Source organism: Aquila chrysaetos, chromosome 18 (assembly GCF_900496995.4).
Source record: "Aquila chrysaetos chrysaetos chromosome 18, bAquChr1.4, whole genome shotgun sequence".
NCBI classification, from domain to species: domain Eukaryota; kingdom Metazoa; phylum Chordata; class Aves; order Accipitriformes; family Accipitridae; genus Aquila; species Aquila chrysaetos.
In genome coordinates this window covers 4,189,051-4,202,303 of record NC_044021.1, presented here as the reverse complement: position 1 = coordinate 4,202,303, position 13,253 = coordinate 4,189,051, and the positions used below count along the sequence as shown (strand labels likewise).

Genomic DNA, 13,253 nt, shown 5'->3' with positions numbered 1-13,253 from the left:
GTGCCAGCATCCTCATTAAAATATCAGGTATTACTCTCTGCTAGTGCTAGTCATCATCCACTTCTGGTGAATAATTAATCTCTAAGAGAAGAAGTAGTTACTAAGAGCACTTTATGCCAAACTGAGACCAGCTTCCTGAGTGTACTCTGAAACAAAGAAAATACACAAGCAGATATGAACTGAACATAAAAAGTAAGGCAGCCACAGGATTTGCCAGTTTCTGAGAGCCTGGAGAAATGGGCTATCAACCCAAACATCAGCCACAGCAGTAAAAAGCCATGTGACCTGGAAGACTTTAACTTCATCCTCTCCAAGAACTGCGCCAGATTTTCTGCACCTTCTGGCTCATTTTACAGAGCCGAAACCTCTGGACCTCAGCAGTGAGGAACAGGAGACACTGGAGGAGGAAGCAGAGAGTGCATTGCATTCAACAGGTAAAATCCTAAAAGCTGGGAGCTCTAAGGGATGGGAGGAGGGAGGTAATGCGACAGCCTGTGGGGACATGTGTTGGTTGACAGGCAGTAGGGTTGAGTTGGATGACCAGCAGCAGGGGGTCATGCCGTTGCCGAAAGATGGGAAATGCGAGTATGATGGCAATGTCCAGAATTGCTGTGAAATTACAGAGTCGCCTGGAAGTGAGGCACCATTCATTATCAGGCTGTTAGCATCTCAGGAGCAGCACATGCTGCTGGTCACCATATAGAATAGAATAGAATAGAATAGAATAGAATAGAATAGAATAGCATAATCTCGGTTCCTGCCTGAGTAGGTACAAGAGCCATCTGGTAAATACTAATGCCCCCTTTAACAGGCTGCCAGCTACGTTCACCAGCTTTATGTGCCTCCCAAGCACTCCAGTTTGTTTGACCATCATGTCTCTTACTCCACCGATAAGGCAGCCCTGTGCTGTTTACCTTTACTCCATGTTACGGTCATAATAAATGCTTACAGTAACAGCTCATTAGCCATGGCAAGTCTGTGCCAGGGATAAGCTGTTGCTAATTTCATAAGCTGAATCCATGCATTCAAGTTAATTTAGTTCACTGGTATCGATGGGTCACTTCCTCAATATGTTTACAGTTGAGGCTGCTTTATTGAGTCAGTATTATAAACTTTGGGCCATTTGTACATTTGGCTCTCATATTTCTTTGCTTGGAATGTTTCCTCAGCCCCCAGAGCTGCTCTTCTAGTTGCTCACTTGTTTTCCTGCCAGTGCTGGTCAAAGTTTTTGGCTTTGCCAGCTGAATAAAGAAATGTTTTCTAGTCATTCAACATTTTATTTTAAGCTATGATAGATTTTAAGAAAATTTAAAGTATAACTATCAAACTTCCAGGTGAGACACATAGCTGGATTTTCCATGTGGACCTTCTTATTGAAGGGAGGTGTTTGGGGCAACCATGGGAGAACATGCCAGATAAGTTTCTTGCCTTTGCCTGGAAGTAGAGCCCTGCTGAGTTCAGAACCTCTGAAATGCCCTCTCTGCAGATACTGGGAAAAAAAAAGAAAAAAGAAGGCTGTGCTTACCATGCTTTAAAGTCCTGAATTAAAGGGGTTCACACAATCTTTCAGCTGCTTATGGTGGCAGACTGCAAAATATTTTTTAGTATTTTAACTTGTCTATGCCTGAAAATATGCAAAGGCCACAGCAGAGACTGGCAGAGCGCCCAAGAGAATGGAGTTAGTCAGATTCTAGCACCAATTGCCTGGGTGATGTTGCCAAGTTTTATGTTCCAAGTTTCCTTTGAACCTGTTTCAAATCCTGATTATTCTTCTCTGACCCACAGATGCACAACCTGCCTAGCAGGAGGAAGAGAAGGAGTCGTGACAGACAGGCAGCTTCCTAGGAGCTGCAGCTACTCCCCAGCAGCTGCAAGCCTCTCACAGGCTATCTACAGGAGACACAAATACAGGTTACTGATGCTTGGCAGATGAAAAAGAGAAACAAACAGTGCTCAGGGGACTGAATTTCTTCCACATGCCATGTGTACGGGGCTAAGGAAGATGACGTGACTGCCTGCCGTGGACTGTCGAAGCCCAGGAAGGAAAAGGGAACGAAAAGCCCAATGAAAGAAGGAGGAGTCCCAAAAGTCAGAAGGAAGAAAACAAGTGGTGGTAGAAACACAGCGACCACAATGAATCACCACATTTCCAACCGTGATAGAGACTATTTGCAGTCTGCACACACAGCTCCTCACAAACAGCAGCCTCTACTTATTGAAAATACCAAAACAGACTGTTTCACCCACCTGACTCATGCTTCATTGCTTCAGCACCAGCTCCCCACTGCTGCTTCCCCACTGGGGCTAATGGAGTCCTCTGTGGGAGTGACCGGCTGAGCCAAACCTCTCGAACTCACAGTTCCAAGCTCTGGGTCCCTAAGTCATCACCCCGCCACGTTCCCATGAACGTCCACAAAGCTCTCACCAGCAGTTCCTACCGCTCTCCTGTACAGGTAGCAGTAAGAACCGAGAAACAAGTTGACCTTGACCAGAGGGATTTGAAACCATATTCTTGTCCCACTTATAATGCTGCTGCAAACCTCGGTCAGTACAGTATTCCTGGATTTGCTGTTTCGCTTGCGATCTGGAAATAGAAGGTAGTATGCTGCCTTCCTTCCGTTGTGCTATTTTGGGGGCAGCTACTACCACCGGTTAGGGTTTCCTGGTGAGAACTTCGCTATGTAGCCAGGGTCTAAAGCATCTCGTTATTTCAGAGATTGGCTTTTGGTGGGAATATTGGGCTGTGAGAGAAGGGATTCAAGACGCTAAGCCTGTCCGTGCATATATTTGACATCTTCCTAAATTGCCAGCTTGGCAGAGGAGAGAAATCATTTATATAACATTATACTAACACAATGCATTTCGAGGTGTTGCTGGTAAGCCCTCCATACTAAGTGGGTCCTTCTGACACCACAGTCATGAAAGACATGCACATTTTCTTTGGCAATAAAACAGCATTGTTCAGCCCTTCACTAGTTTACGGAGAAGTAGTATAATGAGAAAGTTTATTTTCGTTTGCATATTAATATTACTTTCCACAGCTCTCTGAGGTTCTGGACATGACAAGGCAGAGGTTACTTTGGGGAAACATCCTCTTTGCTTAAGTAGACATCCTTAACTGGTGCCCGCTACACCTGATTAAAAGCTACATGATGGATTGTTTGTCATCACCAGGAAAAAAGTTTGGAACTTTAGTAACCAGGCAAACCTATAGGATGGTCAAGACACGCAAGTGATTTGTTTTGTGCCAATTTATTACTGACAGGTTAGCGGGCATGTGCCACTCCCTGCGTGGATTGCACTGCAGAAAACTGTAGCAGTTGCTAATAATTCCACTGAGTCTTTGGAACTTCCCACATGCATGGTCACTGCATCATGAAAGATCTACATAAGAAGCGATACATGGGTGTAATCCCACCACTTCCAGTGTAACACTGCTTGAATTTTCTAGACTCTAAGAGAGTGGCTTATAAAAACGTGAGCTATTTTTTCCAGTCAATCTTGTTCTGACATGCCCACTGTACTGGCTTATCTAAACATTTTGCCCTGGAAAAAGATGATAGCGCAGGAACACAAATCAGAATATAATCCAGGCTTGCTTTTTTTTTTTTTCTTTCTAAAAGATGATAAAAATGTTATTCATTAAAAACGTGTCCTGCTTCAGCATCTTCAGATGGCCATTGCTAAAGCACTAACGTGCTTCCCCAACCCTTCTCCCACAACAGGGGCAGTTTCTTATCAGGAAGGTATTCAGGGCAAAGGAAGAAGGAAGAAAGCCTATGACTAAAGCATTTGTGGATTTTAGGATAGCAACGATTGGGTTTTAGTTAAAACAGGCTAATTTTGAGACTTACGAGATGTTGGCCTACCTAAAGATATTTCAGAGACGAACGGTCATTGATAGATTTGGGAAAATCAACTAATGCAATTTTGGAACTAGAGCTGAGCACAGAAAAAGTTGATTGCAGTAATCAGTCTGCACTGAGATGCTCCTAAGCTGTTTTTTTTTAAAATTCATTTATTACTATAAGCAAAAAAATCACAAAGCCTAAAACACTCTGATCATCTGGGCTGTCACAAGGGGGACGCAGGCTTTTGCTTCTGCGTTAAGTGGGGCTAATCCAAGACATAGAGAAATCTATGTACCTTGTGCCATCTTCAAATGAAGATTTGCCACTCAATTATTATTTTTTTTTCAACTTGGCATTTTCCTATCTGCCAAAATCACTTAGCTGAACAAACTCTTGACCAGCACCAGTTTTGGCCATGTAAGCCATCTTTCTGACAAGCAGCAGAATAGATTTTTACTTCTCAAGTCTCCAAGTTAATTTTTAAAACTGGCAGCGAAGTATGAAAATGGAATGCATCTAAAAAGAACACACATTAACCCAAAAATGGTTTTGGATTGTTTTTTCCTCCAGTAAAGCTAATATTGACTTATGTAGCTCTGTGTCTGGAAGTAAATGGTATCATTTCCTATGAGGGTTTCTTTTTGTTTTCTTTATGATGTAAGTATAACATGCTGGGTAGTAGACAGCTCCAAAATGATTACGGTGCAGCTATTTGTTTGAGACTGCTGGCATCATTAAGAGTGTGTCCAGTTGTTTTAAGAATGTCTGAAGTTTATGTGGTAGTAATCGGCTTGTTAGAGAAATCGGTGTAGGGATGAGGAGATCCAATTAGGTATGTGGTTTTCGGTGTAATTTCTTAAGCTTCTGGGTCTTAAAACTGAACTGGAAAAGCCAAAAGCAAGAATTCCTGCTTAAATTCTGTAGCAACACTAATCCATAGACATATCAAAATAAATGAGGTATTAGAGGAGAGCAAACAGGCAGCTTGTCTTGGAGTTGGACTTCTCTGTTTTGGTTGAAATGATGCAAGGAATGGGAAGAGCCATCTGCTTTAGATTCATGTAATATTCTTCAGCTGTTGTCTGTGTTACGAATTTTGTACCACGCTTCATAACAAGTTTGTAAGGTTGGCCAAGGTTAAGTTCTAATTGCATCAGCGATTGCTTTATTCACAGCTCAGAAACACATGCCTGTCTGTTCGTCAGTAAATCTCAGCTCTCCCCGTCCTTCTTTCCGACGATGGATGTTAAGGGAGAAGCTGCTGCCCGAGCATTCACGCACCGACGAAGGAGCCGCGCACACACCACCCGAGACTTTATCCGCTCGGACCGCAGTCCCTTCGCAGCAGGCGACTCCAGCGAGCCCACGGGTGACCCTTCCCACTCCTCACCCACACACGCTCGCCCTCGGGCCCTTCTTCCCTCGGGTTTGACCCTGGGTTCCCCGAAGCAGAATCTCTCATCAAGGCCTTCAAAATAAAAAGCGTCATTTATTCTGTCTATGGTGCACAAATTTAGGCAGCTCAAGCTGGGGGTCTCCCCAGAGGGACCCCAAACACTAAAATCCCTGGGCAATTCTACCCTCGCAATCTAAATTCCTGCCCCTCACACCGTAGTCTGGTGCAATTGTAATATTCGGGTCTGGGGTCGTCTTGTGTCTCACTGGGTCCTTTTTCTGATCTCTAGGCAAGTTCTTTCTCTTTCCTGTTTTTTAGGCTAGTTGTTACCATGTCTCCTTTTTCTGGCTCAAACTGGCTCTGGTGGTTTCCGAATCTTCTTATTCCTCCAATCAGAGAATAGGTCAACATGAAGCAAAAGCATTAAGCAAGCTATGGTTCTGCCTTATCCTGAAGGACTACTTTTAAGCAGCTAAACAAAATCCTTAAAGCCCTCCAAAACCTATTAACAGCCTCTATAATTTATATACATTCCTGTGCTGTTACAGCCTCACAATCTTATTGCGTTATTGCCACGTGCTGTTCACGCCTCATTCAGGTGTGATCTGCGTGCACCTGTAGCTCAGCTTTGCCACCTTCCACAACATGGAAACATTCTTGGACACCAGCAAAAGTGATTGTGTGCTTTCACTGACATGTTGAATAGTTGACTATTTTAAAACCATCTTTTAAGCTTAGCCATTACAATTTTAAAATCCGAATCACATTAAAAAGTGCAGTTAGACTTTTTTTTGGATGGGGGAGAGAAAAAACAATCTCAAAGCTTACAGAGCACAGTGCTGGTATCCCTGCAAATCTTAAAAATGTGGTGCTGTGGGCTGTGGTGGTGTAAGTCCCTGGAGAGTGCCCCGCCAATAAACTACAACGCGGTGGTGAGCTGTCTGTTCCTAGAAGTGAGAGTAGTTCAGCCTCTGACCCCTCTGATTCTGTGAATTTTTCTGTGATAGTAAACTTAAAAAAAAAAAAAAGTAAACATCTCAATGGCTTTTAGAGCCAAAACCGTACCTTATTACTCACTTTCTAAACACTTTAAAAGTCTCATTTAAAGCAGGCGAAGCGCATGGAGAGCACGGAGGGTGACGCCTGCGGCGTGGTGTCTTCCCAGCACGGCACTGCTGGTGAAGGCCCCTCCACAGAAGCAGGTTCCTCAGCACCTGGACTCTGATTCTGTCAGTCCCCATGTGGGGAATAAGGGTGCGTGTTTCCTGCAGCAGTTTTTAAGTTTTTGTGCAGGAGAAGTATAAAGCAACTTCAATGGAACCTGAGAGACAGCTCGATGAATCTGACCCTCACAGGCGCCTTGCCTCACGTGCCTTCCAAACTTCTTCTCCTTCATTCAAATAAGTTGATTCAGAAACATCCGTGTACTGCCCTGCCGTAAAAGTAGCTTTCCACAAGGACTTACCATGCAAAAATCCGTGCGTAAGAGAGTTTTCAAAATACGGAGCAAAAATTGGTGTATCGGTATTCGTGCAAAAATAAAAAAAGGCTGTGCTTGATGTGTGACTGGACTGCAACAAGCACATAAACACTTAAACAACTAAATTGGCCTCCCTGAACTGAGGAAACTGCTTTAAAGTTCTTCCCCAACCCCCTTGAAAAGGAAACAAGGCCTCGGGAGGACAGCCAAGCAACCTGGGGATTAGTGGGTGAACTGGAAGACTGCGAGTCTAACAGTTGTAGTTCAGATGCAAGACATATAGGTAGGGACCAGCATAGGGAAAGGGGGTGTTTTTAACGTTTTAGCATCTTTTGGGCAGTCCTGGTTATCTGGAATGAGGCTTGTGCCTGTTCCCAATGCTGTCATACCACCTCCTTCTGTTTTACTACCTTGTTTACACTGTCTTGCTTGAACTGAAAAGGTGTTTTCAGTCCTGTTAACCGTTTAACTGCTGTATCCCTAAGCCATCACAAAACAATGATGACTTAAACTCCTCCTTAATTGCTTCCAAACACTGTTTTTCAGTTATGAGAGAGAGTTTTAGGCTAAAAAGACTGAATTGGACGAGTAGTGTTAACATTTGTCAATCCGATTATGTGACCTGCATTCATGAAAAGGGTAACTTTCCTGAAATACCCTATTTGAAGGTCTGTACAATGATAATAGAGTTGTTATAAATGGAAAATCAGATAGATGTTCACATTTGAGATAATTACCTTAGAAAAGACACAAGTGGAAGAGAACTGAGGTACGATTCCCCAGGCATAAGTAATTCTGCCATTACTTGTGTTGGGAGGTTGACTTTACAACCTAATCATTCTTTTAACAGCTATTACAAGTGTATAGAGGAAACTAAGTAATAATATGCAGGTCTAGAACATCATTTATAAAAGGTTAAAAACTATTTGGATTATTTAACTGTGCATATTATGTAAGACCCCATAGTTCAGAGACTCCAGGCATAGCTAGCTTTTCATTATTCCTGGTCATGAGGAGGACTCTCAGGTTTTTAAAACAGTTGGATAACACGGGTACTGACAGAGACGTAAGCAGTTCTTTAGAGAGCTGTGCGGCGAGTCCCTGCATCTGTGCTGTCTTCAACCCAGCGCCTCAGGAAGAGAGACCCGGCAAGAGGCGCGTTGCCCAATACTTAAAAATTCTCGTCTCGGGTTGGAGCAGGATGGTGAAATAACATACTGGCGATCAGAAGTGGCAACCCCCTGATTTCCAGCGGTGCCCTTTTCTGACTTGTGGCTCCTGAGGTGCCGGCTCTAGATAAGGAAGGAAACTTAAGGCTGGTCAAGGCTGCCCAGACTGCACGGCAAAGGGCGCAGCGCCCTGACAGGTCCCAGCAATGAGGTGATCATTAGGCAGGGTAAGGGAGAGGCATAATGAGAGCGATTTGTTGCGTAGCTTCACAATTCATAGTATCCGTTTATAGCTTTGGGCGGGTTTACAGGTAATGTCATGAGAATGCAGTGACAATAGATGGTTTCAGCACTTAAAAGGTACTACATCCCATGAAATACACAATGCCTGGTGAAGACAGCTTTTCTAACAAAGAGCCTTGAGTTAATGAAAGAGCAGTAGATTTTCTGGAGTACCAGTTGTGTTCATTTAGCCAACAGATGTGGCACTTACTATACCCATCTTCCAACACAGCCATTTGTTATCACTCCTCTGCCAAAGGTTACTTGAAAGAGAACCATGAGAGCACTCCTTAGTCATAAACAGCAGCTGGCGAGGCTGTAATATCCTGAAGCCCCTGCAGCTGTTTGCTAAGTGGATGCATGTCTGAGCTCCTAGGCGTCACAGTCTTTCAGGTACTTCTGAGTGTCTCACCCAGGGTCCATATGTAACCTTTATTATTCCTTCCTGTTCTTGTGTCTCTACAGCATATAGCGATTTGGGGTATTACATTATTAATAAGCTGCACCATGTGGATGAATCAGTGGGAAGTAAAACTCGGAGGGCCTTCCTTTATCTTGCTGCCTTCCCTTTTATGGATGCCATGGTGAGTGCCTGATTCAAAACTGAATTTTAATATTAATGTTATTTTTTTTCTTTGGTGACCTTAGTTCACAAAGTCTGTTACCTGATGGGAAACTGGAGGTGTGCAGAAGGAAGGTGTGTCCTTTGCAAGCAGTAGCTCTGGATGTATCTGCACACATCATCTCCTGCTACCTGGAAAAAGCATCTGGGTGGACTTTGAACATCCAGAGATCACGACAAATGTAAAAAACCTCAGCTGCCTTGTAAGAGTTACTGTATGTGCATGCTGGAAAGCACTGGTCATCTTGTGATGAGCTGCACCGGTTGCCTGTATGTGTCCTCTCATTCCAATTTGTAGTGAAAGAGTTGGATTTGCCATGCGTTCCCAGATCACTTGCAGAGCTCACAAGGAATAAGCTTGATATTTTCTCAGAGCAAATTTGTTGAAAAGATACTTCTTACCGCCAATTTTTGCAAGCACAGCTAAGTCCAGTATATCTCAAATGCTTTGGCAAGAGAGCCACACGTGGGGTGGGCTGCTGCTTCCCAGATCACCAGGCTTACTGCTTGGGGCCTGCACGACATAAAAATGTGGCAGCTCTCTTTAATGCCTCTACTTCTATGTAAAACCGGTAAAGAATAACCTTCTCGTGGCATGCCTCCACCACTTCCTCTACCACTTTGTCTGCTTGAAACAGTAGCTGACAATAAAAAGAAGTTGGATCATTAAGTTTTCTTTTCCAGACAGGACTCAGTATAACTCAGTGGGCCAATGGATATTACACTTAAGAGGTGCATCCGGCTGGTGAACGAGAATAAACATTTTTTCCCTGGGATTATTTAGTATGATAATCCATCTGGTGCGGCATCTGTTTTATAAAGAAGGGGCAGTTTCTTAGTAGATCTGTTCAGAAATTTCTATACAGTCTATAAAATTACTCGCATTCTCCCTGTCAGCCCTGGCAGTGAGGAACTGAATGCAGCAGTGCTTTCTCTGCATTACTGGCTTAACATTTGCCCAGGTTCACAGCAGGTACTGCTGGTGGAAAAGAGCTTTACAAGTTGTTTGTGTACAATGTAACAACCAGAAAACAGCATTCTGGGACCTGAAATCAGTCACAAATATCATAATCACTTCCTGAACTCTTCTCTGCCTTTTTTTTTCAGGCATGGACCCATGCTGGGATTCTGCTGAAACACAAGTACAGTTTCCTGGTGGGATGTGCCTCCATCTCAGATGTCATAGCTCAGGTAGGGACTCCTCTTAGCAGTCACTGTTTCTGATGTGTTACGGACTAAATGCTTTCCTAAGCAGGAACTCTTTTGCACAGAGGCACCCTTCCCTCTCTACCGTGAACAACACACCAGAGGAAATAATCTTGCGTGCTCTTCTCTGGCTGTTTCCCCGTTGTGTGGAGGCTGTTCGCTGCCGGCTGAGGTTTAGGTTGGTCTCACTGGAGTGGATCAAGTCAGTCCCAAACCAATGTCAGGAGAAGGGAAGCAGGGTTGTTTGGGCTAGGGCTGTGTCTTCCAGCACCTCCACAACCCTGTTTTCTGAATGGCTGAGAAACAAGTTATATCTACGTGTGTACATCTGGGAAAAAGAAAGGTCGGGCAGAGACCGATGGCTGCTACCAACCCTGAGGCTGACAGAGTGCTTTGAAAGAGGCCTTTCTCCCCCCATACGTTCTCCCCCACACTTCGCACACTTGCGCTGAAATCCTGAGTGGGGCTTGTAGGTGGGGAAATGAAAGCTTGATTCTCCAATTCGCCTGTCAGTTTTGCACATGCTGTCTAATGCAGCGCAATGCAGTCGTGTAAGCCATCTTCCGAGTGCCAGGATGGCACTGTTCTTGTCACTGGTCCAAAAGGTGAAGGCTCAGAAGTGCAGCAGAAGGCATCTGTGGTGATAGCCCCTGGGTGATGCAGAGAAGACCAAATGATGTTTGAACTTTCATTTGTGAGGGCGGTGTTAACTATCCTGTTGCTTTGTAGTAGACACACTTAAAAAACAACATTCATACACATTGCTGATGGCCAGTGTTGTAGCATTTGAAAACCAATATACAGCCCTCTTTTTAAAGCATATATAAAAATATTACGAAATGGAGAGTCCCAGCACCTGTAAAACAGTTGCTGTATTGCCCCATTAGCAGCTGAATGGTGTAAGGACTGGGTAAGAAAGAGGATAACGACAGTACAACATCAAAAGAAATAGGAAGTCAACAGCACCTAGTTCAGTTTTCCATAGAATTTTCCTCTTACTAAATATGAGCAAACCATAAATCACGTTGAACCATTCAGTCAGCTGCTATTCTGTGTTTGGCACGTCTGCCCCTCTACAGTACTGCACTAAATCCCTGAAGACAAAACCAATTACTGTAAAATGACCTTAACCCTCAGTATCTGCTCTTGTTCTGATGTGACCTACAAAGTTTGCTGACCCTAGATGCATGTGTGTTCATATACAGCTAAATACAGAAACAAATTCTTATTTTGGCCATGGTACACATGCCCTTTCCACAAAGGTTGGTGAGTGGGGTGCCAGGGTTATGAAGAATAAGACACCTGTCATCTTCTCTCAGCAAAATATTGCACAGAGCAAGAGCAAATCCAGAAGACAAGAAGTTGTGACTCTCCAGAACTCTCTACACCTTGGAATTTAACAGGCACACCATCAGCTCTGTACTTAATGAAGAGAATAACATCATATTAATCAATTCCTTTGCATTTTCTGGATTGAGCATTTAATCTTACGAGACTGAATTTTGAACTGTTCATTAGCCCAAAAGTTTCCGTTTCATTTACATCAATGTGGCACTCAGCTGAAGAGAGAATGATGAAATACTGAAATTTAACTCAAAAAAGTAGAAAATTAGGATGACATAAGACTTCCTGCTTCTAAATGCTGAAGTGAATACTTTAAAACATCTGGCTTTTTAATTGCCACTGCCCCCCTTCCCCCCCTTCCTCAAAAAAAAAAAAAAAAAAAGTAGGGCTTAGAAGCTGACCCTAGAAGCATGTCTCCACTTCAGTGTGTATCAGAATAGCACATTCTCCTGGGAAGGGTGACACTCAGCCACATGCTTGCTGCCAGACCTTGCCAGACTTTTATGCTAACCTTCTCCTATTTATGGCTCCTAGTCTGACACCTGCGCATACCTTCAAGTACTGTTTAATAGAGCTTCCGTATGATGTTAACTCTTGTGTTCTCATTTTTATGACCGAATGCAGGGGGGGTCCTGACTAACGTTTCAAATGCCACAAGCTCCAAGTCAGATAGAAACTGTAGTCATGCATGGTTGTTGGTTCAGATGGACTAGCTTGGAGTCAGACAGGAGATATGTTGGCCCTAAAGAAACACACAGACAAATTACTGGTCATTTATTTGTTTGCCCTGTAGGTTGTTTTTGTAGCCATTTTGCTTCACAGTCACTTGGAGTGCAGGGAGCCTCTCTTGATCCCAATCTTGTCCTTATACATGGGAGCACTTGTCCGATGTACCACGTTATGCCTCGGCTACTACAGGAACATACACGATGTCATTCCCGACAGAAGTGGGCCTGAAATGGGGGTATGTCTTAATACTTGGTGCTTTTTTGAATTCAGTAATTTTAAACTTGGTTTTTGTGTTATGATACTGTATTAAACCACTGTGCATGAAGGGCTGCCTCTCTCCGTTCTGCAGGATAAAACATTTTCATTTAAAGAGGCAGGGTAGAAACTTTTCCAGCAACAGTGCACATGAGTCAGTGCTTCCCGTGGTATGGATGTGCTGTCTACTGAGCACCTCTGTACTGAGCTGTAAGACAGCACAGCATGAAGTAAGTGGACGCCTTATTTCACAGGGAAGAAGGTCACAAAACTCCTCTTTTTCCTCGAATGTCATACTGGTTTTCACATATCTTTGTCTGGTAGCCAGAAGAAATTATGCAAATAGATACTTTATGCATTATTTATTGAGATCCATGACACAGCTTCTTTTGAATCAGTATTACTAACATGAGTGAAAATATTTTAGGCTCCTCATATTGAAAACTATTGAAATGAATGTACCAAACTGACAATGGGTGGGAAAAGCAAAAATCCTTTCTCTGTGCTTTTGGTTCAGTCCTGAATGTTTTTTTCCAAACCCACTTTTTTTTTTACTATTTTTTCCTATGTGTTGCAGGGAGAGGCTACAATAAGGAAGATGCTGAGTTTCTGGTGGCCTTTGGCGTTAATTTTGGCAACGCAGCGAATAAGTAGGCCCATTGTCAACCTTTTTGTTTCCCGGGACCTAGGTGGCAGTTCTACAGCCACAGAGGTAAGAAAGTCAGTGCTCTCTGTTACTGCAAACAATGATTCACATGGAGTTACCTGTGTGTTTCTCTTCTCAGCTGTGCTGACAAGAAAAAATTGTCTTAAGTGCATTTCTGCTCAGTGCTCTCTTTATCCTTGAAAACAAGACTGCTTGGACTCTTACCATGAGCATTTCTGCCAGGCCTGGTGGGAGCTCACCCTCAACAAGACC

The 13,253-nt window shown here is 43.5% G+C and overlaps 1 protein-coding gene across 1 annotated transcript in view; it reads left to right on the top strand.

The window, feature by feature from the left end:
* The window catches only part of ANKH (ANKH inorganic pyrophosphate transport regulator), a 105,459-nt gene that overhangs the window by 60,737 nt on the left and 31,469 nt on the right, over positions 1-13,253 (top strand). Inside the window, exons 3-6 of the mRNA XM_030042035.2 lie at positions 8,644-8,762; positions 9,908-9,991; positions 12,144-12,314; positions 12,912-13,046. Of these exons, the coding sequence (XP_029897895.1) occupies positions 8,644-8,762; positions 9,908-9,991; positions 12,144-12,314; positions 12,912-13,046 (509 nt within the window). The remainder of the gene's footprint in view (positions 1-8,643; positions 8,763-9,907; positions 9,992-12,143; positions 12,315-12,911; positions 13,047-13,253) is intronic.